At 40.2% G+C, this 22474-nt stretch overlaps 1 protein-coding gene across 1 annotated transcript in view; it reads right to left on the minus strand.

The window, feature by feature from the left end:
- Window positions 1-22474, minus strand: part of LRP1B (LDL receptor related protein 1B) — a 1143506-nt gene that overhangs the window by 482345 nt on the left and 638687 nt on the right. Inside the window, exon 7 of the mRNA XM_070731453.1 lies at window positions 11861-12023. Coding sequence (XP_070587554.1) covers window positions 11861-12023 — 163 coding nt within the window. The remainder of the gene's footprint in view (window positions 1-11860; window positions 12024-22474) is intronic.

Here is a 22474-nt window from a genome sequence, read left to right on the forward strand (position 1 = left end):
CTCCCTCCTTCCCTCCTTCCCTTCTCTCCCTCCCTCCTTCCCTCCTTCCTTCCTCTCACCGGCTTTCTTGGGGCAGCGCTGGCGGCAATGGCAATGGCAACCCTCCCTCCTTCCCTTCTCTCCCTCCCTCCTTCCTTCCCTCCTTCCCTTCTCTCCCTCAGTATGACGTCATCGGGCAGGAAAAACCGTGGTGTAGGAAAAAAAACGCGGACTTATTTTTTAATTAATATTTTTTGAAAAACCGCGTTGCAGCGTTTCGCGCTAATCGAGAACGCGCAAATCGAGGGATCACTGTAAATTGAAATAATTGAACATGGGGGGAGGCATACATTTATGTGCAAAATAAACCAATATGCATCAATTTTTCCAGTTCAATTTTCATATCATTATGTTCAGAAATGTTCAAGCTACCAATCCCACACCAACTTTAGTAAAATAGAATGTATTTTGCTAGCAAAACTATCCATAAAGTGAAGACTATTTAAAAAAAAACAGGGGGGCGTGCATTTCATCAACAAAATAAACCAATATGCATCAATTTTTCCAGTTCAATTTTCATATCATTATGTCCAGAAATGTTCAAGCTACCAATCCCATACCAACTTTAGTAAAATAGAATGTATTTTGCAGGCATAATTATCAATAAACCTAAAGAAAATTCACAAAAACGGGGGGGGGAGGCATATTTATGTGCAAAATAAACCAATAAGGATTAATTTCTTCAGTTCAATTTTCATATCATTGTGTGCAGAAATGTTCAGACTACTTTCCAAGTGAAAAAAGTATTCAAATTGACCAAACATAAGCACTGCAAATGAAGAGTTTTCGGTCCGGGTCAGGGTGACCCGGGGACAGAAGATTTGTTACTTTTCTTAAACAGAACAGGAGGGTTAAGTACTTCAGGGAAGTTTATGTATATATAGCAATTTTGTATATTTTCTCTATTTCAACTCCTACCCTCAAAACAATGCTAAAGAGCAGTGTTTCCCAACCTTGGCAACTTGAAGATATCTGGACTTCAACTCCCAGAATTCTGGAAATTGAAGTCCAAATATCTTCAAGTTGCCAAGGTTGGGAAACACTGCTATAGAGCACTGCAGACCAAGACAAGAACAATTTTTCCCTGACCACCATCACTCTGCCAAACAAATAATTCCATCACCACTATCAAACTAAGGCTGCATTACTAATTACTATTAGTCTTCTCATTGTTCCTATCACCCATCTCCTCCCACTTACGACTGTATGACTAAATTGTTGCTTGTATCCTTACAATTTTTATTAATATAGATTGTTTCCTGATTGTTTATTTGACCCCTATGACAATCATTAAGTGTTGTACCTCATGATTGTATCTTTTCCTTTAGGTACACTGAGAACATGTGCACCAATGACAAATTCACAATCACACTTGGCCAATAAAGAATTATGTTCTGTTCTGTTCTATTCTATTCTATTCTGCGCTACGCTATTATTTGTTGGTTGGTTGGTTGGCTGATTGGTGTTGTGAGTGGTCCATGTCTAGCTCAGCTGGTCACAGATTTTGACGAGGATGAGCTGGGTCCATTTGAGTATCTAGGCCAGTGCTTTTACCAGCTGAGTCTGAGAGTGAGAGTGAAGGGGAGTTAGAACCAGGGGAACCTGTGGTACTATCAGAGACTGTGGAAACCCCAGTTTTGATAGTGTCTGAGTCAGAGGATGATGGGTACAGTGAGGACCCTATATTAGATGTGAGAATCAGAAGAATGAGAGTCAGACATGAATATCTCTATAGATGGGAGTCTAGGCATTGAATGTCTCTAAGGGACATTTGGCCACCCCTGGCAGTATATAAGACAAACTGATGTGAAAACCGAGCATGGAAGACAACGTTCATAATGGAAGACATAACTTGGGTGCGAAAAAACTTTCCTATTCCTCTGGATATTTGATTCGGGCTTCTGTTTTCAGATGAAAAATGATTTTGGACTACCGTGAGTAAATTTGTCAAAGAAATGACATCAGACTGGGAGGTTTATAACCTTCTGACTAGCGTCCCAGATTTTCCTGTTATCTGTTGCAAATGAGATATATATATATATACATATATATATATATATATATATGTGTGTGTGTGTGTGTGTGTGTGTGTGTGTGTGTATATATATATATATATATTTATTTATTTATTTATTTCACTTGTATCCCACATTTATTATATTTACAAATAACTCTAGGCAGTGAACATATCCACCACACCTTCTTCCTCCTATTTTCCCCACACTAACCACCCTTTGTGGGAGGATGGGCTGAGACAGTGTGTCTGACCCAAAGCTTTCATGGCTAAGGCAGGACATAATTCCCATCTTTTTATTGCCAAACAAAGCTCATATTGTCAGTTGTGTATCATTTGCTGCCATCCTCTCTTTTATTTTGAAATGAATTTCTTTTCAGGCAAATAAAATAAGGGAATGACAATATTATGCAAAAATATAAGATTTAAAAGTAAAGTCTGATTTCTTACAGATGACTGGAATATTTCCATTACGTTGACCCTAGGACAATCAGATTATGATCCATATTGCGTAAGGTTCCTTGCCCCCCCCCCCCACATAGTCAGTATTGCTTCCGTTATTGTACACAAAACATATTACATCATACTTTGTCCTTTATTCATTTGAAATTTCTCATGATATAATAATACCACAGGAAGATGCCTTGGGATAACTAAGGCATTATATGCCTTGCAATATTGCTTTAAAATAATTCTGTCACACCATCAGAATAATTTTTGAACTTGATCTCAATTTATCCTCAACATCACAATCTTCAGTATTCTATTCTTTTCCCCAACCTCCCATCCTATTGATTTACTGGCTGGTGTTTTTTTTTTAAAAAAAAGAACATTTATTTGCAGTGTTTTGAGTGAATGGTCATTATTCAATTTATTAAGCGTGCAATAAAAATTATGGTGTGGAACATTTTCAGTTCAATGGCTTAATCTCTGTCAGAAGTGTTGAGAAGCCAGAGGACAGGTGAAATGAAATTTCTTTGCAAATTTGCCTTGCAAAATTCCACTGGAAAATTAGATTTAGTGTATTTGTTAATGAACTACAGCTGAATTGGAATCAATTGGTCCAGAAGTTAAAGCTGACATTGTGTGATTGCAAGACATGTAGATGATCCAGGACCTGCAAAACCACTGACAGTGTTAAGAGCATGTACTCGACCACAGATTACTAAATTTTCATAGAAACATAGAAGTCTGACGGCAGAAAAAGACCTTCTGGTCCATCTAGTCTGCCCTTATACTATTTTCTGTATTTTATCTTAGGATGGATATATGTTTATCCCAGGCATGTTTATATTCAGTAACTGTGGATTTATCTACCATGTCTGCTGGAAGTTTGTTCCAATGATCTACTACTCTTTCAGTAAAATAATATTTTCTCATGTTGCTTTTGATCTTTCCCCCAACTAACTTCAGATTGTGTCCCCTTGTTCTTGTGTTCACTTTCCTATTAAAAACACTTCTCTCCTGGACCTTATTTAACCCTTTAACATATTTAAATGTTTCGATCATGTCCCCCCTTTTCCTTCGGTCCTCCAGACTATACAGATTGAGTTCATTAAGTCTTTCCTGATACGTTTTATGCTTAAGACCTTCCACCATTCTTGTAGCCGGTCTTTGGACCCGTTCAATTTTGTCAATATCTTTTTGTAGGTGAGGTCTCCAGAACTGAACACAGTATTCCAAATGTGGTCTCACCAGCATTCTATATAGCGGGATCATAATCTCCCTCTTCCTGCTTGTTATACCTCTAGCTATGCAGCCAAGCATCCTACTTGCTTTCCCTACCGCCTGACTGCACTGTTCACCCATTTTGAGACTGTCAGAAATCACTACCCCTAAATCCTTTTCTTCTGAAGTATTTGCTAACACAGAACTGCCAATACAATACTCAGATTGAGGATTCCTTTTCCCCAAGTGCATTATTTTACATTTGGAAACATTAAACTGCAGTTTCCATTGCTTTGACCATTTATCTAGTATTCATCATTTATTCATCAGCCCTGTACTCTGTTATTATTATTTGAGATAGTATTCAACGTAAAACTAAGTGTCTGTTTTCTTTGAATCTTTGAAACCATGTACATATTAATTTTAAAATACTGCATTTTTATACACAAGAAATATTGGAAGCATAGGAAAAAAGATTAAGATAAATGTTCCATGAAGTGAACATTTTTTTTCCTTAAATTGTTCCGCATCACATTTTTCTTATATTTACAGACAGAGTATTTTCTTAAATTATACCAGCAAAAGTTTGCTTACCCAAAAAAAAAAGGGAACACTTCAACATCCTTTGAGAGATGAATCATTTAGAATGCATCAAACAAAATCCAAATGCATCTTGTAAGCAAAAGAATTTGAAAAAGCTGGTGGATGATTTGAAAATTGTTGTTCTTTGTTAAGGGAATTACTAAACAAATCATCTTAAATATAACTTATACTAATTTCTTTAGGAACATCACTCCAGTCAGATCAAGTCGAGTTTACCATCTGTTGTTCTGCTCGAAAATCATATTATACAGCTTCCTTTGCATGGTTTGCACACAAGCTGTTCTTGTCACAGCTAAGCCTATTGTGATGATTTATCTTAATATTTAATCAGAGGTTTAAAAAGAGTGACAAAAGTCCACATATGGATAACAAGCTGTTTCTCCAGTAAATATTTTGCTGTTTATTAAAGGCATTCTTATGGCATACAGCTGCTACAACCACATTACAAAACAATGTAAACATAGATGAAATAGCTACTTCAATATCCTCACCTCTTTCATTAAGCACCTGTTCATATTTAATGTAGTAAACTAATCATTATTAACATATGTAGCTGGTAGTTATCAGGGTGATCAGATAATGAAACAACATTGCCCCTTTTCAAACCTTCCCATTTTTAAAAAGAATATGCATACCTGTCTAATTATCTATTAGGTATTTTTTTTAATGCCAGTACAATTTTTTTTAACTGATACTCTAATAGATTGGGATGATTATTTTAATACTGTTTGTTCATTCATTAAGTCTTAGTCTTCCCTAAACAAAAGTTGGCGATGAATTTTCTCCCTTATCTCTTACAGTGTAATCCCATTAGTTCTTTACTGGGTGATAAGCAAAAAAAGGGTCATGATAATTTTCCTCTGACTACTGGCTGTACAAAAGCACAATAACCCTATAAAACCTGAAGTATGGAAATACTTTTCAGAAAGATTCGGATGCTCCCAACAGGAGTTTCATGTGACAACTTAATACAAAACTACTTCATTTACATCATTGCCTTTCAAACTAGATAGCTCTAGGTTATGTGGACTTCAACTCCCCAAATTCTCTAGGAAGTGGGCTTGGTAGAGAATTCTGAGAGTTGAAGTTCATTCATCTTAAATTTATCAAGTTTGAAAGACACTTATTTAAACAGAGGAAAATTCAATTGACATATAAAGTGGCCTTTGTATTTTGAACAATTGGCAGTAAATATTCTGGGTTTTGGTCTGAAGTATGGGATGGAAGGCAGGGAAGGAAAACAAAATTCTATTTTCTGTTTATCTGGAGAAAATCAGCAGGTCAAACGATGACTTAACACAATGTTTCTCAACCTCAGCAAGTTGAATATGTGTGGACTTCAATTCCTAGAATTCCCTAGCCCACCATGCGCAATGGAGAATTCTGGGAATTGAAGTCCACATACAGTGGGGGGAGGGAGTATTTAGTCAGACACCAATTATGCAAGTTCTCCCATTTAAAAAGATGAGAGAGACCTGTAATTGACATCATAGGTAGACCTCAACCATGAGAGACAACATGAGAAAACACATCCAGAAAATCACATTGTCTGATTTTTAATGAATTTATTTCCAAATTATGGTGGAAAATAAGTATTTGGTCACTAACGAAAGTTCATCTCAATATTTTGTTATACTGTATATCCTTTGTTGGCAATGACAGAGGTCAAACATTTTCTGTAAGTCCTCACAAGGTGGGCACACACTGTTGCTGCTATGTTGGCCCATTCCTCCATGCAGATCTTCTCAAGAGCAGTGATGTTTTGGGGCTGTCGCTGGGCAACACGGACTTTCAACTCCTTCCAAAAGTTTTTTATAAGGTTGAGATCTGGAGTTTGGCTAGGCCACTCCAGGATCTTAAAATGCTTCTTACGAAGCCACTCCTTCATTGCCCTGGCAGTGTATTTGGGATCATTGTCATGCTGAAAGATCCAGCCACATTTCATCTTCAATGCCCTTGCTGATGGAAGGTGGTTTGCACTCAAAATCTCACAATACATGGCCCCATTTATTCTTATATATATATACACAGATCAGTCATCCTGCTCCCTTTGTGGAGAAACTGCCTCAAAACATGATGTTGCCAGCCTCATGCTTCACAGTATGAATTTATTTATTTATTTATTTTATTATTTAGATTTGTATGCCGCCCCTCTCCGAAGAGTTGTTATTTGGATGCAACTCAACATTCTTCCTCCTCCAAACAGTTCTACTTTGGTTTCATCTGACCATATGACACTCTCCCAATACTCTTCTGGATCATCCAAATGCTCTCTATCAAACTTCAGATGGGCCCGGACATGTATTGGCTTTAGCAGGGGGGCACGTCTGGCACTGCAGAATCTTTAGTCCCTGGTGGCATAATGTGTTACTGATGGTAGCCTTTGTTACGTTGGTCCCAGCTCTCTGCAGGTTCCCCCTTGTGGGTCTGGGATTTTTGCTCACCGTTCTTGTGATCATTTTGACCCCACGGGATGAGATCTTGCGTGTAGTCCCAGATCAAGGGAGAAAATCAGTGGTCTTGTATGTCTTCAATTTTCTAATAATTACTCCCAGAGTTGATTTCTTCACACCAAGCTGCTTGCCTATTGCAGATTCAGTCTTACCAGCCTGGTGCAGGACTACAATTTTGTTTCTGGTATCCTTCAACAGCTCTTTGGTCTTCACCGTAATGGAGTTTGGAGTGTGATGGTTTGAGGTTCTGGACAGGTGTCTTTTATACTGACAGCAAATTCAAACAGGTGCCATTACTATAGGTAATGAGTGGAAGACAGAGGAACCTCTTATAGAAGAAGTTACAGGTCTGTGAGAGCCAGAAATCTTGCTTGTTTGTAGGTGACCAAATACTTATTTTCCACCATAATTTGCAAAGAAATTAGTTAAAAATCAGACAATGTGATTTTCTGGATGTGTTTTCTCATGTTGTCTCTCATGGTTGAGGTCTACCTATGGTGTCAATTACAGGCCTCTCTCATCTTTTTAAGTGGGAGAACTTGCACAATTGGTGTCTGACTAAATACTTTTTCCCCACTGTATCTTAAAGTTGCTAAGGTTGAGAAACACTAATTTAACAGATCTGCTTTGTAGCTCCCTCTCTTCAAGTGCTATATCTATTTTGTATATTTCATATCAAAATGAAATAACAGAGGAACCAAGTAATTATTTTTCCAATTCTACTGCTTTCTGAAATTTTAGATTATTCTAAATCAAAATCAGTTATGGCGGCATATCTAAATAATACTTTATAGCAGGATCTCCCATAAGAATTAGTGGCAGTTCATTTAGTGGCAGTTCATTTAGAATTAGTGATCTATTGATTTAAACACCAGGCTAGAAATCAGGAGACTGTGAGATTGAGTCTTGCCTTAGCCATGAAAACTAGCCAGGTGAATTTAGCCTAGTGGCTCTCTCATTGCTCAAGTCATTCTTCTGGGGAAAATAAGAGGGGATAAAGAAAATATAAAAAACTTAAGCAAGACTTTGCCAAACCATGAAGGTTGAATGTTTTCATTGCTTAAATTAACGTAAATCACTATTGCTCATGTCCAAAATAATGTCTCCCTTTCCCCCCCAAAATCATAGTTAGGAAGACAACTTTCTTCTTTTCTATTGTATTAAGAACATTGCAAGCAGTTGTAAACAACACAGCAGCAATAAGAATAGAAATAAATATTAGTTGTGGACTTCCGAAATGAAGGTAAGATGCACCTCTTACCAACCTTTATAGTTGTACACAGTTGGAAACATCTGCAAATAGATCCACCAATTTCACTGGTGCTTATTATTAAGTAAATGTACACCAGATAGAATCTCTTATATATAACAACTAACCATGAACTGAGTTTAAAAATGCATTTGTTTTCTCCCCCACTTGTTCCTCTAAGGCAGGGGTCCCCAAACTTTTTACACAGGGGGCCAGTTCACTGTCCCTCAGACTGTTGGAGGGCCGGACTATAAAAAAAACTATGAACAAATCCCTATGCACACTGCACATACCTTGTTTTAACGTAAAAAAACAAAATGGGAATGTACTATTTAGAGGGGGGGGGAGAAGTCTGAAATTCATACATGTTTATGTTTTGTTTTTAATTTTCTTTTGTTAACATCTGATTGGCTATACAAGGTTTTCTTGGTTTATAGAAAAATGTATAAAAATATTTATAGAAAAATATATAAAGAAAGAAGGAAGCACTTTGGCATAATGGTTAATAAGTTAGAAATATAATTGGTGTTGTACTTTTTGAAGGAACATTAAGGAGGGAATTTAATTAAAAGAAAAGTATGTACCTGGATGACAACATTAGAAAAAAAAATTGCAACTTTTTTGATGATTGATATTAGTTACTGACAAAATACTGCATTTTATTCAGGGAAAATTAGATGGTACATTGTATTGTTTGAATGTATGTTGAGAGAAAAATTTAAAAAAATTTACATCCCCCCCCCCAAAAGTCCTTCCTTCCTCTGCCCCTCCATTCATTTCATTCTTCCTTCCTTCCTTGTTCCCTCCATTTCTTCTTCCTTCCTTCCTTCTTCCTTTCCTTCCTTCCTTTTCCCTCCATTTCTTCTTCTTTCCCTCTCCCTTATTTTCCTTCTTTCTCATTTGTTTTGTTTCCCTCTCCCTCATTCTTTCCCTCCATCATTTTCTCATTTTTCTTTTTCTCTCTCACATTCCCTCCCCCTCTCACTTGTTTTCTCTCCCTCTCTCTATTGCTTTCTTTCTCTCTCTCTCTCCTTTTCTTCTATCTTCCTTCCTCCTTTTTTTTCCTGCCCTGCAACACACCGTGGGGCAGTCAGCTGCAAGCAGAAGCTCCAAGACGGTGGCACCGATGTCGGGTCGCAGTACATTGCTGGCGCTGCACTGGGCATGGGCACGGACTGGCACTGGCCCACTGGCTGGGCCGGGACAGAGGTGCCAGCCCCATGCCCAGCGCAGCGCCAGCAATGTGCGGCGTCCTGCAACACATCAAGCTGCCGCCGGCGCCAGTGCCTTGCAGCCAACCGCCCCACCGCCACCCCACGCAACTGCTCAGTGCCCTCCCGCTCGACCCACGTTTGGCTGCACCACCTTCGCGGCTTGCCCTGCTGCCCCGCGCCCGCCAGAGCTGCCCGGTGCAGACTAAGTGCGGGGCAGAGTAGGCGGCGGCGGTGGCTTCAGGCCCGCCCCCAAGCTGAACTTCCTTTGGCTTTCTTCGAGGCAAAACTGCAAAGCTCACCTGCCGCCTCGAAGGAAGCCAAAGGAAGCTCAGCTCAACGAGGACCGGCTGTTGGTCTCTTGAAGCTGCCGCCGCCGCCCACTGCAGAGATCCCTTCGCCCGAACGGAGGCGGCGGTGGCGGACTCAAGGGACCAAGAGCCGGTCTTTCTTGGCGCTGAATAGTTGCAGCCTCTGAGGCTGCCCCCGCCTCCAGGCGAAGGGATCTCCTCGGTGGGCGGCATCGGAGGCTGCAGCAACGCAGCTCCGAAAAGGACCGGCTGTTGGTCCCTTGAAGCTGCCGCCGCTGCCACCTCCATTCGGGCGAAGAGATCTCCGCAGTGGGTGGCAGCGGTGGCGGCAGCTTCAAGGGACCAACAGCCGGTCCTTTTCGGAGCTGCGTTGCTGCAGCCTCCGATGCCGCCCACCGAGGAGATCCCTTCGCCTGGAGGCGGAGGCAGCCTCAGAAGCTGCAACTATTCAGCACCGAGAAAGACCGGCTCTTGGTCCCTTGAGCCCGCCGCCTCCACCTCCGTTCGGGCGAAGGGATCTCTGCAGTGGGCGGTGGCGGCGGCAGCTTCAAGAGACCAACAGCCGGTCCTCGTTGAGCTGAGCTTCCTTTGGCTTCCTCCGAGGTGGCAGGTGAGCTTTTCAACTTTGCCTCGAAGGAAGCCAAAGGAAGCTCAGCTTGGAGGCGGGCCTGAAGCCACTGCTGCCGCCTACTTCTCCCCGCGCTTTGGCCACACCGGGGCCAAGTAAGCCGAGGTTAGGCCTGTCGCCCCCGGCTCCAAGCGCGGGGCCTGGGCGGCGGGCAAGCATCGAAAAGGCCTCGCCGTCGCCTGGCCGGGGAAAAGCTCCCCTCCCCGCGATCCGGCCGTTAACAAGTTAGTGCGCGGGGGTCCTGATGGCTTGTTTACTGTCCCCTCCAGACGCTCTTGCAGGGCTTCCAGGCTCCCCGTGGGGCAGTGAAGAAGCAAAATAGCAGTACTCTCCCGCTGTCTCTGCCCCTCTCTTTCTTGCTTTATTTCTCTCTCTCACTCCCTTTCTATCTCTCCCTCTTTCTCTCTCTCTCTCTCTCCCTCTCCACAGCAGCCCCCCCCCCAATGCAAAAGTGCCCAAACGCGCGCAAACCTCTCCGGTGCAAAACAAAAAAGCAAAAAAAGCGGCACTGGAGGGACCAAGACGGTCTGCAGCTGAGTGTCTGGAGGAGGAGGAGGCGGAAAGCCAGGGGGCGGGGAGGAAAGCAATTGGCCGATTTCTTTCTCGCCTTTAGGGAGAGGAACTGTTGCTGCTCTGCCATAGGGTGCTTTCCTCCCCGCCCCCTGGCTTTCCTCCTCTTCCTTGCCGCCGCCAGACGCTCAGCAGCAGAGTGGAGGGGAGATTCGGGAACTTAGTATATAGATTGTAAAATCTCGTACGCTGCTGCGGGCCGGGCAAATGGCCTCAGCGGGCCGCATCCGGCCCGCGGGCCGTAGTTTGGGGACCGCTGCTCTAAGGCTTAAGAATCACAGTATACTAGTAAAATAGCTGTCATACTTTACCTAAGATAAAAAGAAATGTGTCCAACAGCTTTGTCATGCTACTAGATTTTTTAAAATAAAGAAACCTGAACAAAATGATTCTTCCCTAATATCATGTACAATATACAACATATTTATTTCAATATCACATTTCAAAAACAGATTTTCTATGTAGCATAGAAAGATAACTTCTATTCAAAAAAAATAACCTTGTATTTTTTTTTTAAAGGGATCAATCTAATGGGTATCAAATGTGCGGTGCCACATTGGCATTGCATGACATATTGCCACACGTTTTCCCTTCATAGAGCTGGTGTGGGTATGGTCTGTATGTGATTCATCCGGCCCATGGGCTGCCATTTTGGCACTCATGATCTAACGGCTTGCTCCTTGAGATATGGTCTGATAAATATTCTACCATCTCTTTCTATTGTATTTTATATTAAAGGATAGATAGATGATTTATAAATAGATAGAGACAGACAGACAGGCAGGCAGGCAGGCAGATGATGGATGATAGATGCTAAATAGAGATAGATAAATGATAGATAGATGATAGATAGATGATGTTATATGATAGATAGATAGATAGATAGATAGATAGATAGATAGATAGATAGATAGATAGATAGAAATAGATAGATAGATAGATAGATAGATAGATAGATAGATAGATAGATAGATAGATAGATAGATAGATAGATAGATACCGGTACTTTTTTGTTCAAATCAGTAGAAATAACCATAATAGCCAATTATTTATTTTTCACATTGAAATACAAATACTACATTAAATAAATATTTTATAATTCTAAGCATCTTACCCCAAAGTAGGATCCACAGCAACTGCCATGGGATTATGAAGATCAAGATCGATCAGGGTAACACAGACAGTTCCATTAAAGTTGCATACAAAGATTGTGTCACTGGTATGATCCACAAAGTAGAAGTTGCCCGTAAGCCAGTCAACTGCCATATGCCGTATATCTGTCACAGTGAAAGGAATATTAAATTAGCCATTGCTTCAACATAACAAATTATTAAAATAATACTAGCTGAATAGTACTATATATCTGAAAGAGTTGGTGCTATTAATTCTATGAGAATTATACAATACACATAACAAACTAAGTAAAATTTAGTCAAACAGAAATTGATTTTTTAAAATATTATTACTGTAATTTCTGCAGAAAGTTTTGGTGCTCTCTGTGTGAACATCAGTTTGCTTGCTGATGTTTCATTACCCAACCACATGTTTATATATAATAATATATGTAAATATGTACATATAGTAGGTTGCCTTCCCAGTTTTGATGGCATGTGGTTTTTTGCCTTTCAATTCATTTCTTGGAAGTTGGGGGAATTCAGATTAAAATATCCTATTGCAATACAGGTAATAATATTACACTTTAAAAGGTGCAATGATTCCTAATAATAGTATTAGTAATTAACGACTTTTCCATCACATATTTTCACAAAGGAAGAACTATGCAAGCCAGATCTTAAGAGTGAATCATGCTGTAAGCAATAAAAATCACAAACACCTATAATAAATTCATAGATACTATGCTTGCATCATTTTAAAAAAATATATTTTGGTAAAATTATACATTTAAAAATACAAAAAGCGTTGCAACCTTTCCAGTCTTAAGGTCCAGTAAAAAGAAAAAACCTGTAAGATTGTTTTTCTAATAAAATCTAGCTATTGCTGCTTATCATTAGTTTATATTTAAACAAAAATAATTTTGTTATGGAGGAGACATAGACCAACAAAGACGTACATAATTCCCCACATGGTTTACTTCAGCATGGTCAGCTAAAAGATAGAAGTAACGGAAATGAAAGACTTCGCAAATCCTTGATGAATTACAATTATGAATAGTCAATGCGGAGCATTATGGAATGATTGATTTGATTTGATTTGATTTGATTTGATTTGATTTGTATGCCGGCCTTCTCCGTAGACTTGGGGCATCATAAGAAAGTTTCTGCCCATAAATTAGATCTTCACACAGTATGCAGTTAAACTATGGATTTTACTGTATGAAGAGTTAAAAGAAAAGCAGAAGGAAAACTCATTCATTGACTACCAATAATTCCATAAATGCATTACATTGCTAGATACAGGAAAGATCTATTTAGGCAAAAGGTAAACTGAACCACCTACCACTTGAATATACATAAATCAGTTTTATAACATGAATGGGAATATACTTAGACATTTCCTCATTTTGAACTATCTGCTGTTTGTTTATTATTCATTTAATAAATTTACATGTCATTTATCTCACCATCGTAAAAACAATAATATAAAAATTGAGATATTAAAATAATAGACTTTAAAAATTTAAAAGATGGCTAAGGAAGGAAGCAAAATACAAATGGGGTGGATGTAGGATCTCACTCTCCCAATCTACTAATTCCTAGTGTATAGAGAGAACCAGCCTATAATTAAAAAGAAATTTCAATTATAACAATCAATCAGTGGAACGATTTGCCTGCAGAGATTGTGGATGCTCCAACACTGGAGCTTTTAAAGAAGAGATTGGACAAGCACTTGTCCAAAATGGTATAGGATTTCTTGCTTCAGCAGGGATTTGGAATAGAAGACCTCCAAGATCCCTTCCAACTCTGTTACACTGTATTTAATAATCCTAACAAGTATAACTTATGTAAGCCATCTTTCAACAATTTGCTCTAAATTGTATATAGCAATTAATTGTAATGATGTATTGTATGCAACATGCAGCATGCAATTTAAAATTTCTCTACTTTGAGAAAATAAGTTAAAATATAGGAAGATTTACAAACTAAGCACATGCTGAAGTATCTGTCAAATCCAAACATGAAGGTTCTAATTTATGGATTTATTGCTAAAGTCTATGCACAAGAATCTTCTTAGGCTAGGTTCTACCTGGACAGAACTAGATAAGGGTCAATGGCATTCAAGGGGGACTGGACTTGATTTTTGTGACTATGTAACAGTACTAAACTGATTCTTCATTTAAATCATCCCTTAGCTCTGCCAGTCTTCCTCCTACAGTACCAGAAAAGTGAAAAAAATCTAGCTAACAATACAATACAGTGGAACCCCGACATAAGAGCTGCTCTACTTAAGAGCAACTCGAGATAAGAGCTGGGAGGGGAGAGATATTTTTGTTCTACTTACAAGCCCAAATTCGAGATACAAGCGCCAAGGAGCTGTCTCCTGAAGCCAAACGCTAACTTCCGCGTTCGGCTTCAGGAGACAGCTGCGAAGCGGCGCGCGTGTTTTAAAAGGTTGCAGCCGGCCTGGGGGGCTCGGGGGGGGGGTGCTTGCAGCTTTCTTTCTTGCTCTTTTTCTTTCTCTCTTTTACCTTCCCTTCCTCTATTTCTTCTTTTCTTTCTCCTTCCCACCTTCTTCCCTCCCTCCCTCCCTTCACTCATTCCTCTCTTACTCTCCCCTTTCATAAGTTTCCTTGCTTCCTTCCTCTGTTCCTGTCCCTTCCCCCTTTCTTTCTTTCTTTCTTTCTTTCTTTCTTTCTTGCTCTTTTTCTTTCTCTCTTTTACCTTCCCTTCCTCTATTTCTTCTTTTCTTTCTCCTTCCCACCTTCTTCCCTCCCTCCCTTCACTCATTCCTCTCTTACTCTGCCCTTTCATAAGTTTCCTTGCTTCCTTCCTCTGTTCCTGACCCTTCCCCCTTTCTTTCTTTCTTTCTTTCTTTCTTTCTTTCTTTCTTTCTTTCTTGCTCTTTTTCTTTCTCTCTTTTACCTTCCATTCCTCTATTTCTTCTTTTCTTTCTCCTTCCCACCTTCTTCCCTCCCTCCCTTCACTCATTCCTCTCTTACTCTCCCCTTTCATAAGTTTCCTTGCTTCCTTCCTCTGTTCCTGTCCCTTCCCTCTTTCCTTCCTTCCTTCCCACCCTCCGTCCATTCATTCACCCATTCCTCTCTTGATCGCTTAAAGCCGGTCCCTGGTGCAAAAAGGGTTGGGGACCTCTGTCCTACAGGATTGGGTGGCAGAGAAGTTGAACATATGTAAATTTAAAAGTTTAAGAAAGTTTACAAGTTAAGTGAAAGAAACTTCATTATTCATTTATATGTACATGTACATTTCTTCATTAAAAACATGTCTTTCTGCATAATTTAGACTAACTTTGTGAGTTTTTTGAGGGCTGGAACCAATTAAAATTATTTACATTAATTCCTATGGGGAAAAGTCGTTCGAGATAAGAGCTGCTCGACTTAAGAGCCCAGGTCCGGAACGAATTAAACTCGTATCTCGAGGTACCACTGTATTACAATATATACAACTGCATATTGCATTGTAACTATATCTGGGTTACAAAAATCTAACAACTGCTCTATAATAGCAAAGAGATTTCAAAAGAAATTACCAAATTATAGTCATTTGGAATCCAAGGTATAATTTCCATCATTGTGCCAAATAGTCAACCAACATTTCCTTTCACTTTTTTTCATATTGCTTTGATGAACAAACAAATACACAGGAGGCTGTATCTCTGCTCTAAGGATGACTATTGATAATTTCCTTTCATGATGTGTCTACTATAATACGCTATTCACAGCTTTCAGTCTTCTTCATAAACCTTCATCCTATTCCCACCTTCTTCCTTTTAATTCAGAACCATTATTTTGACCTTTGCCCAATTGATTGATTAATTGATTGATGATTGGCATGATTGTCCATGTCAGCAATTGACATTGGGCAGCATACAAAAGCTAAAACCTAAATACCATGAAATAATAATCCATTAAATAACCAATATCTAGGATCCAGGAATAACATCAGGCAACAACGCAACAGCAACCACTTAATCAGCATAGATGGTTAATGTCCTTCAGGACTAGAGGGGATACAAATTTAATAAAATAAATAAATAAATGCCCCACACCAAATGCCTGGGGAACAGTCAGGTTTTAAATGCCTTACAAAGATGTGATGGGATCCTCTGATCCCAGGGGAATATTCTGAACCCTATATAACATATAGATTATAATATAATATATTTAATGATAATTTATCTCCCCATTACAACCATAATCTTTTCTATCTTGGAAATGTGTGAAAGATAAGTAAATGGGGTATGTGTGTGTTTGTCACACAAGAGAAATATGTAGGGGGATGAAGACAGTCAACTAACAAAGTTCCAGAATAGAATTCAGTCTACAAGGCAAACCTGTTCACTTTCTGTTTTTATATGGCCTTCTTTTGCTGAGCTCCTAGGAGGAGGGGCAGGGCTGAAGGGCAGGAGCAGGGAATCCTCGATAGCAGAGGTCTATCAATATCCTCTGTACCTCGGTATACCCATAAAACATCTTTGCTCCGCGAGCTGCACTGGTTTCCTATTAGTCTCTGGGGCAAAATTTAAGGTGTTGGTTATTACCTATAAAGCCTTACATGGGTCAGGGCCAGACTATCTATGGGACCGTCTCTTGCCGCATAACTCCCAGAGACCAATAAGAGCTCACAGAGTTGGCCTTCTCCAGGTCCCGTCGATTAAGCAATGCAGCTTGGCGGGACCACTGGGGAGGGCCTTCTCTGTGGCTGCCCTAGCTCTATGGAACCAACTACCACCTGATATCCGTACTGCTCCCACCCTACTTGTCTTTCATAAGGCCACAAAAACCTGTCTTTGCCGGCAGGCCTGGGGGCCATAAATTTACATCTTTGTATCCAGGAGGACATCCAAGTTGCAGAAATCTTTTATGGTCAACTTTATGACAGGTGTGCATAAAGTTGTCTACAAGTCTATGGAGAGGGGCGGCATACAAATCTAATAAATAATAATAATGATTGTGACGGTCTTCTTAATACCTTTTTATGGGATTTTAGATTTAGACAATGTTTTAGTTTAGATAATGTTCAACTTCGTTTTATCACTTTGTATGTATTCATTCTGTATTTTTATTGTTGTTGTAAGCCACCCTGCGTCCTTTAACCCTGAAGCTGACCTGACTGAGACTTTTTTCAGTGCTGATACACTGAAGAAGAGGGATAGAGAGGGAGGGAAATGGAGATAGTTGGGGTATTGTAGTCAAAACAAAATACTTTCTCTTGGGAACCAAGGACATTCCTGCAGGTGCTTGGAAGGAGGGGACTGGAGTCGCCTAGCAACTGGACAGTATCCTGATTAGACCATGTGACTGATCATTTTGAGAAAGTGCCTGCCTCAGAGTTTTGTTTCCTATGAGCATGTTATTTGGAACCTTGACACGCACGTGACTAAGAAACAAGGTTGGTAGCAAAAGTTCTCTTCTTGCTCATATAAACAAGATAAGTGGCTTACACCAGAATAATCATCAATATCCTGAGATGCAATTGAAATGTCTCTTCCATTGAAGGAATTTTTCATCATTCACTAGATTGAGACCATTTTAAAAATCGTATTTTCTTTTGTCATCTTTTATCCCCTCTCACCAAATTTGGTCTTGATCTATTTTCACAGTGTTATCCTGATGATGGGCAGACACATATACAGATAAAGATCCTTTATGTAATTTATTTTCAATACTTCATTGCATTGAAAGAAATAAAAAGGAGAAGTAATACGACTTATAAAATAATTCATTGAATAATATATGGTTATATATTTGCGGCATTTTAGCACTACATTAATTCAGTATTCTTTAATTAATGTAATAAAGTTCTGATAAATTACCAAATTTTCCCTTTCACTAAATACCATATTTTATACTTTCCTAAGTATAATTATCAACCATAACAACAACCCTACTTAACTAGTAGATGCATTTTAATGAATAAAGCATTTAATTTCTGTACTATTTTTGCTGAACAAATAAACAGAATTTCTTTGAATTTTATAACCAAATTATTGCTCGGCAAGTTGATTATAATACTAATGTTCCTTTTAAACCCCCTCTGTTCTAGCTCCCTGGTAATTCAACTACATCTCAGAACCAACATTAAAACCCTACATTGCATTTTAGACCCTATGTGGCAATATTTAATATAGAGGCAAATTATGTACAGACTAATTAGCCTGTATCTTAAAATGTTATTAAGAACATTTTAACACTGCTTTTGTTGTCCCTGGCTGAAATATCAAATTATATTTCCTAACACGTAAATTAAATCCACTTAAACTTGCAGAGCCTTATTCAACACTGTTTAGATGTGATATTCATTTGGTCCAGTAAATGCTGGAAATTGCCTAGGAATTACAAATAATACAGATTAACAACCAATCATATTTACCAACTAGTGTCCTAAACCAGTGATGGTAAACCTATGGCACAGGTGCCACAGGTGGCATGCGGAGCCGTATCTGCTGGCACATGAACCATTGCCCTAGTTCAGCTCCAGCGTGCATGTGTGTGCCGGCCAGCTGATTTTTGGCTCACACAGAGGCTCTGGGAGGGCATTTTTGGCTCACACAGAGCCTCTGGAGGGGTGGGGAAGGTCATTTTTACCCTCCCCTGGCTCCAGGGAAGCCTTTGGCGCCTGGGGAGGGTGAAACAGGAGCCTACTGGTTCCACCAGAAGTTGGGAAACAGGCTGTTTCCAGCCTTCAGAGGGCCTCTCGGGGTGGGGATGGGGGAAGATGTTTCCGCCCTCCCCAGGCATTGAATTATGGATTTGGGCACATGAAGGTTATGAAGGTTCACCTTCACTGTCCTAAACAGTCCCTTGCACTTTATTTCACTGGATGTCCTAGTCACTTTTATGACAGGGTTCCTATTAACACACCCACAGCAAACAAAACTCCCAGGCAGGTAGATTCCTTAAAGAATTATTTTATTTCAGTGATTTTCAACCTTTTTTGAGCCGCGGCACATTTTTTACATTTTAAAATCCTGGGGCACACCACCAACCAAAATGACACAAAATGACACCCTAAGACACTCTCCTCTCTTTTTCCATCCATCTCCTCCCCACCCTTGTGTCTGTATACACACTCTTGAACCATTTCCAAAAACAGATGAGGGTTGGGAGGTTTTTCTCTCTTATTCTTTGGGTGCTTTTTATCATATGCTTTAAATTAAGAGTCACTTTTCTCTCTTTTGTTTCTCTTTCTTTCCTCTCATTCTCTGTCTCAATCATTTTCTCATTTCTCTTTTTTCCTCCCCTTTTTGCTCATTTCTCTCTCCCTTCCTCTTCTTTTCTCTCTCTCTCTCTTTCTTTCTCTCTCTCTTGCTTTCTCTCTCTATCACTCTTACTTTCTCTGTTTCTGTCTTTTCTTTCTCTCTCTTGCTTTCTCTCTTACACTCTCTTTCTCTCTCTCTTTCTCTCTCTCTTGCTTTCTTTCTCTCTCTCTCTCTTTCTCTCTCTCTTGCTTTCTTTCTTTCTCTCTCTCTCTCTCACTCTCTCTCAGCAAAAAGCTGCGAGACCAGAACCTGAGCTTCCTTCTTTGCTGCACACCAGACCATGTTTCATGGCTCACTAGTGTGCCACGGCACACTGGTTGAAAAACACAGTTTTATTTGATATGTCGTATTGGCACAGGCTGTTGAAAACAGACTCTGAAGGTTTCTGCGGTTTTCACCTAATTAAAAATAAAAGTTGTTCCTCTCCTCAATCAGTCACATGGTCCAATCAAGGCCCTTTTTTGTTGTCTGGTGACATCACTCCTCCATCCTCTGACCAGGTGTGTGAATGTCTTTCGTTCCAAAAAGAAAGTATTTTATTTTGGCTACAAAACCCCAGATATCTCTAATCCCCTCTCCCTATCCCTCAGCTCTAGTGTGGCAATGCTGAAGCTCCAAGATGGCTTTGCTCAGGTTAGCTTCAGGGTTGATACTGGGTTTATAAGCTGCTCTACTCAGAACAAACTTTAACATTATCTAAACTTTCCCCCCTCCCCCAGTGCTTAAATATCAGTCCAGAAATAGACATGGACAGTATTCAAAATTGTGGCATTTTAAGATGTAACAAACAATTAAAATATGAATTTTAATAACTGCATCTGTCATTTAAGCCATTAATTAAAATAACTATAGCTGTAATTATAACATTTTAATGAAAATTGATTTTTGATTGATTAGAAGCAGGAGGCATAAAGATACCTCATCTTGGCTATTGGCAGATATGATTCTCTCTGTCATAATAGATCATCAGTTATTTTCCATATCACAACACTTAATTTGATGCAGGAGACTTTTATCTCCTAAGATTTAACACACTGACACATTTTACTCCTTAATTCATCCTTCAATAGAAAAAAAGGGGGGATTTAAAGGAAAGTTTAGATACTTTAAACTTCTACAAGAACTAAGACATATTTTAACTTAACTGTTCTAATCAAAGACAAAAATACATCCAACTTTGTTTCTACTTGGAAAGCATTATTGGACTTTGTTCTTTAGATGGGGAAAAAAGAAAACTCTGGGTATGCTGATTTGATTAGTTTGTTGTAGAATTGGCTATTACTATCCATGCAAGTATGTAAAAATAAAAAGCAAAAATTTGGAAAAAAAGCTATTTTATTCTACTGAATCAAAAGGCAATGCCCCCCCTCCCACATTTTCTCACTATTTTCATTTCTATTTTACATTTTGATAAGCTGTATTAAAATAATTAAAACATGAAAAAAGACCTATTTTACGTTTACACAAAGAGACACACAAACACACAAAAGCACACACATACACATGAGGGGGAGAGGAAGGAGGAGGGAGAGTTTTGTCTTAGAAGGCTGCATTTTTAAGTGGAAGGTTGGACTAACATTTTAGTTAACATTTCTCTTTTGATTCCAACTTCCTCATGGACTCCTAAGAATTATTGTGCGGTATCACATGAGTTGATGAACCATAGAAGACTTAGACCAAAATTTATCTCTTTTCCATTATAACTACCATGTTTCCCCGATAGTAAGACACCCCCGGTTGTAAGACGTATCGGGGGTTTCAGGGGGGTCGACTAAGTAAGACATATGTCTTACTTTCGGGGAAACACGGGGGTATTGCCGCCTCCCTCTCATCTAGGAAGGAAAGAAAGAAAGAATCCAACAGCAACTTCGTTACGGAATTGGCACCGCTAACAAGGGGCCTTCTGAGACCGTATCCCCCATCCGTAACTGTAACCACTACCCCACTCAGCCCTTTCCTAAAATCCGGGGTTTCCCGGGGGGGAGCCCGATGACGTCGCTTCCAAGCTCCCCGCGTGCCCCTCGCCTTCGCCTCGCCGCGGCGCCACCGCCTCTTCCCCGGCTTGGCAAAGCGAAGGACGGTGCTGGTCCGAAGCGAGCCGAGCGGGCGGCGGCTTGCAGCGAAGGCGCTTGTCCCAGCAACCAAATCCCGCCGAGGCTCGGCTGCAAGCGGCCAGCAAGGCCGACCAGCTCCGAGGTGAGCGGCCGGAGCTGCGCCCTCCTTCGCCCGCCTCCTTTCTGGCAGGCAGGTGGGGCTGCCCAACTGCGCAGAGCGGCTCCTCCCGGGGAAAACGAAACCCGAGACTCGGGGCCGAGCCAAAGAACTTACACGCATCGCCCAAACCCCCTCCAGACACATGCTTCCCCGACACGCGTCTGCGGCTCCACGCGTGCACGCCGCTTGGAGCCCTGAGGTTGAACTTGGAAAAGGGCTCATGAGGCTCCTGTCCCGCGGCTGCCCTTCTGGACTCTGGGGAGATGCCGCCTTCGGGAACGCGACCCTTTCAATTTTTTTCCAATATAAGACATACCCCGAAAGTAAGACATAGTGGGGCTTTTGGGGATAAAAAGAAAGTAAGACACTGTCTTACTTTCGGGGAAACACGGTAAGTCAACATGTGGTTTTGTATGCATGACAATGGAACAATAAATGAAAAGGATAACATCGACTTTCCTTCAACTTTCTAATCAGTGACAACACTATGAATACAATGTCAACTAATCGTAGAAAAAAAGGAAACTCAAACACTTTGCCTATACATTCTTGCTCCCCACATATCTCATTTTCATGAAGTATCCATCCAGCCAGCCAGCCAGCCAGCCAGCCAGCCAGCCAGCCAGCCAGCCAGCCAGCCAGCCCGCCACCCAACCAACCAACCAACCAACCAACCAACCAACCAACCAACCAACCAACCAGGGGTGTGCATAAGCACACCATTTTGCTTACCATTCCTGTTCTACTATCCTATTGCCTAATTTACATGTACCTACTTTGCTAATGTTTGTGTTTATGCTAATACCTACTATCTTGCTTGACAAATAAATCAAATAAATAAAACCAAGCAATCAACCAAGGCCTTCATAGCATTCCAAAGTGTTCTTAAAAGCCTCTGTGGGAGGAAATCCACATACCTCTGGAATGAGCTTAACTTGGAGATTCAGGATTTCCACAATACTGGGTTTTTTAAAGGCCTTAAAAGACTTGACTCTTCGCTCACGGCTTTGAAGAGGATAATTTATGCCACTTTCTCATTTTATCTCCTCCAACAGTTTGTTTATTTGTTTTCAATCATTGTTCTTTTTTACTATTTTTGAATTGCTCTTTGCTTTAA

Source organism: Erythrolamprus reginae, chromosome 1 (assembly GCF_031021105.1).
Source record: "Erythrolamprus reginae isolate rEryReg1 chromosome 1, rEryReg1.hap1, whole genome shotgun sequence".
NCBI lineage: Eukaryota > Metazoa > Chordata > Lepidosauria > Squamata > Dipsadidae > Erythrolamprus > Erythrolamprus reginae.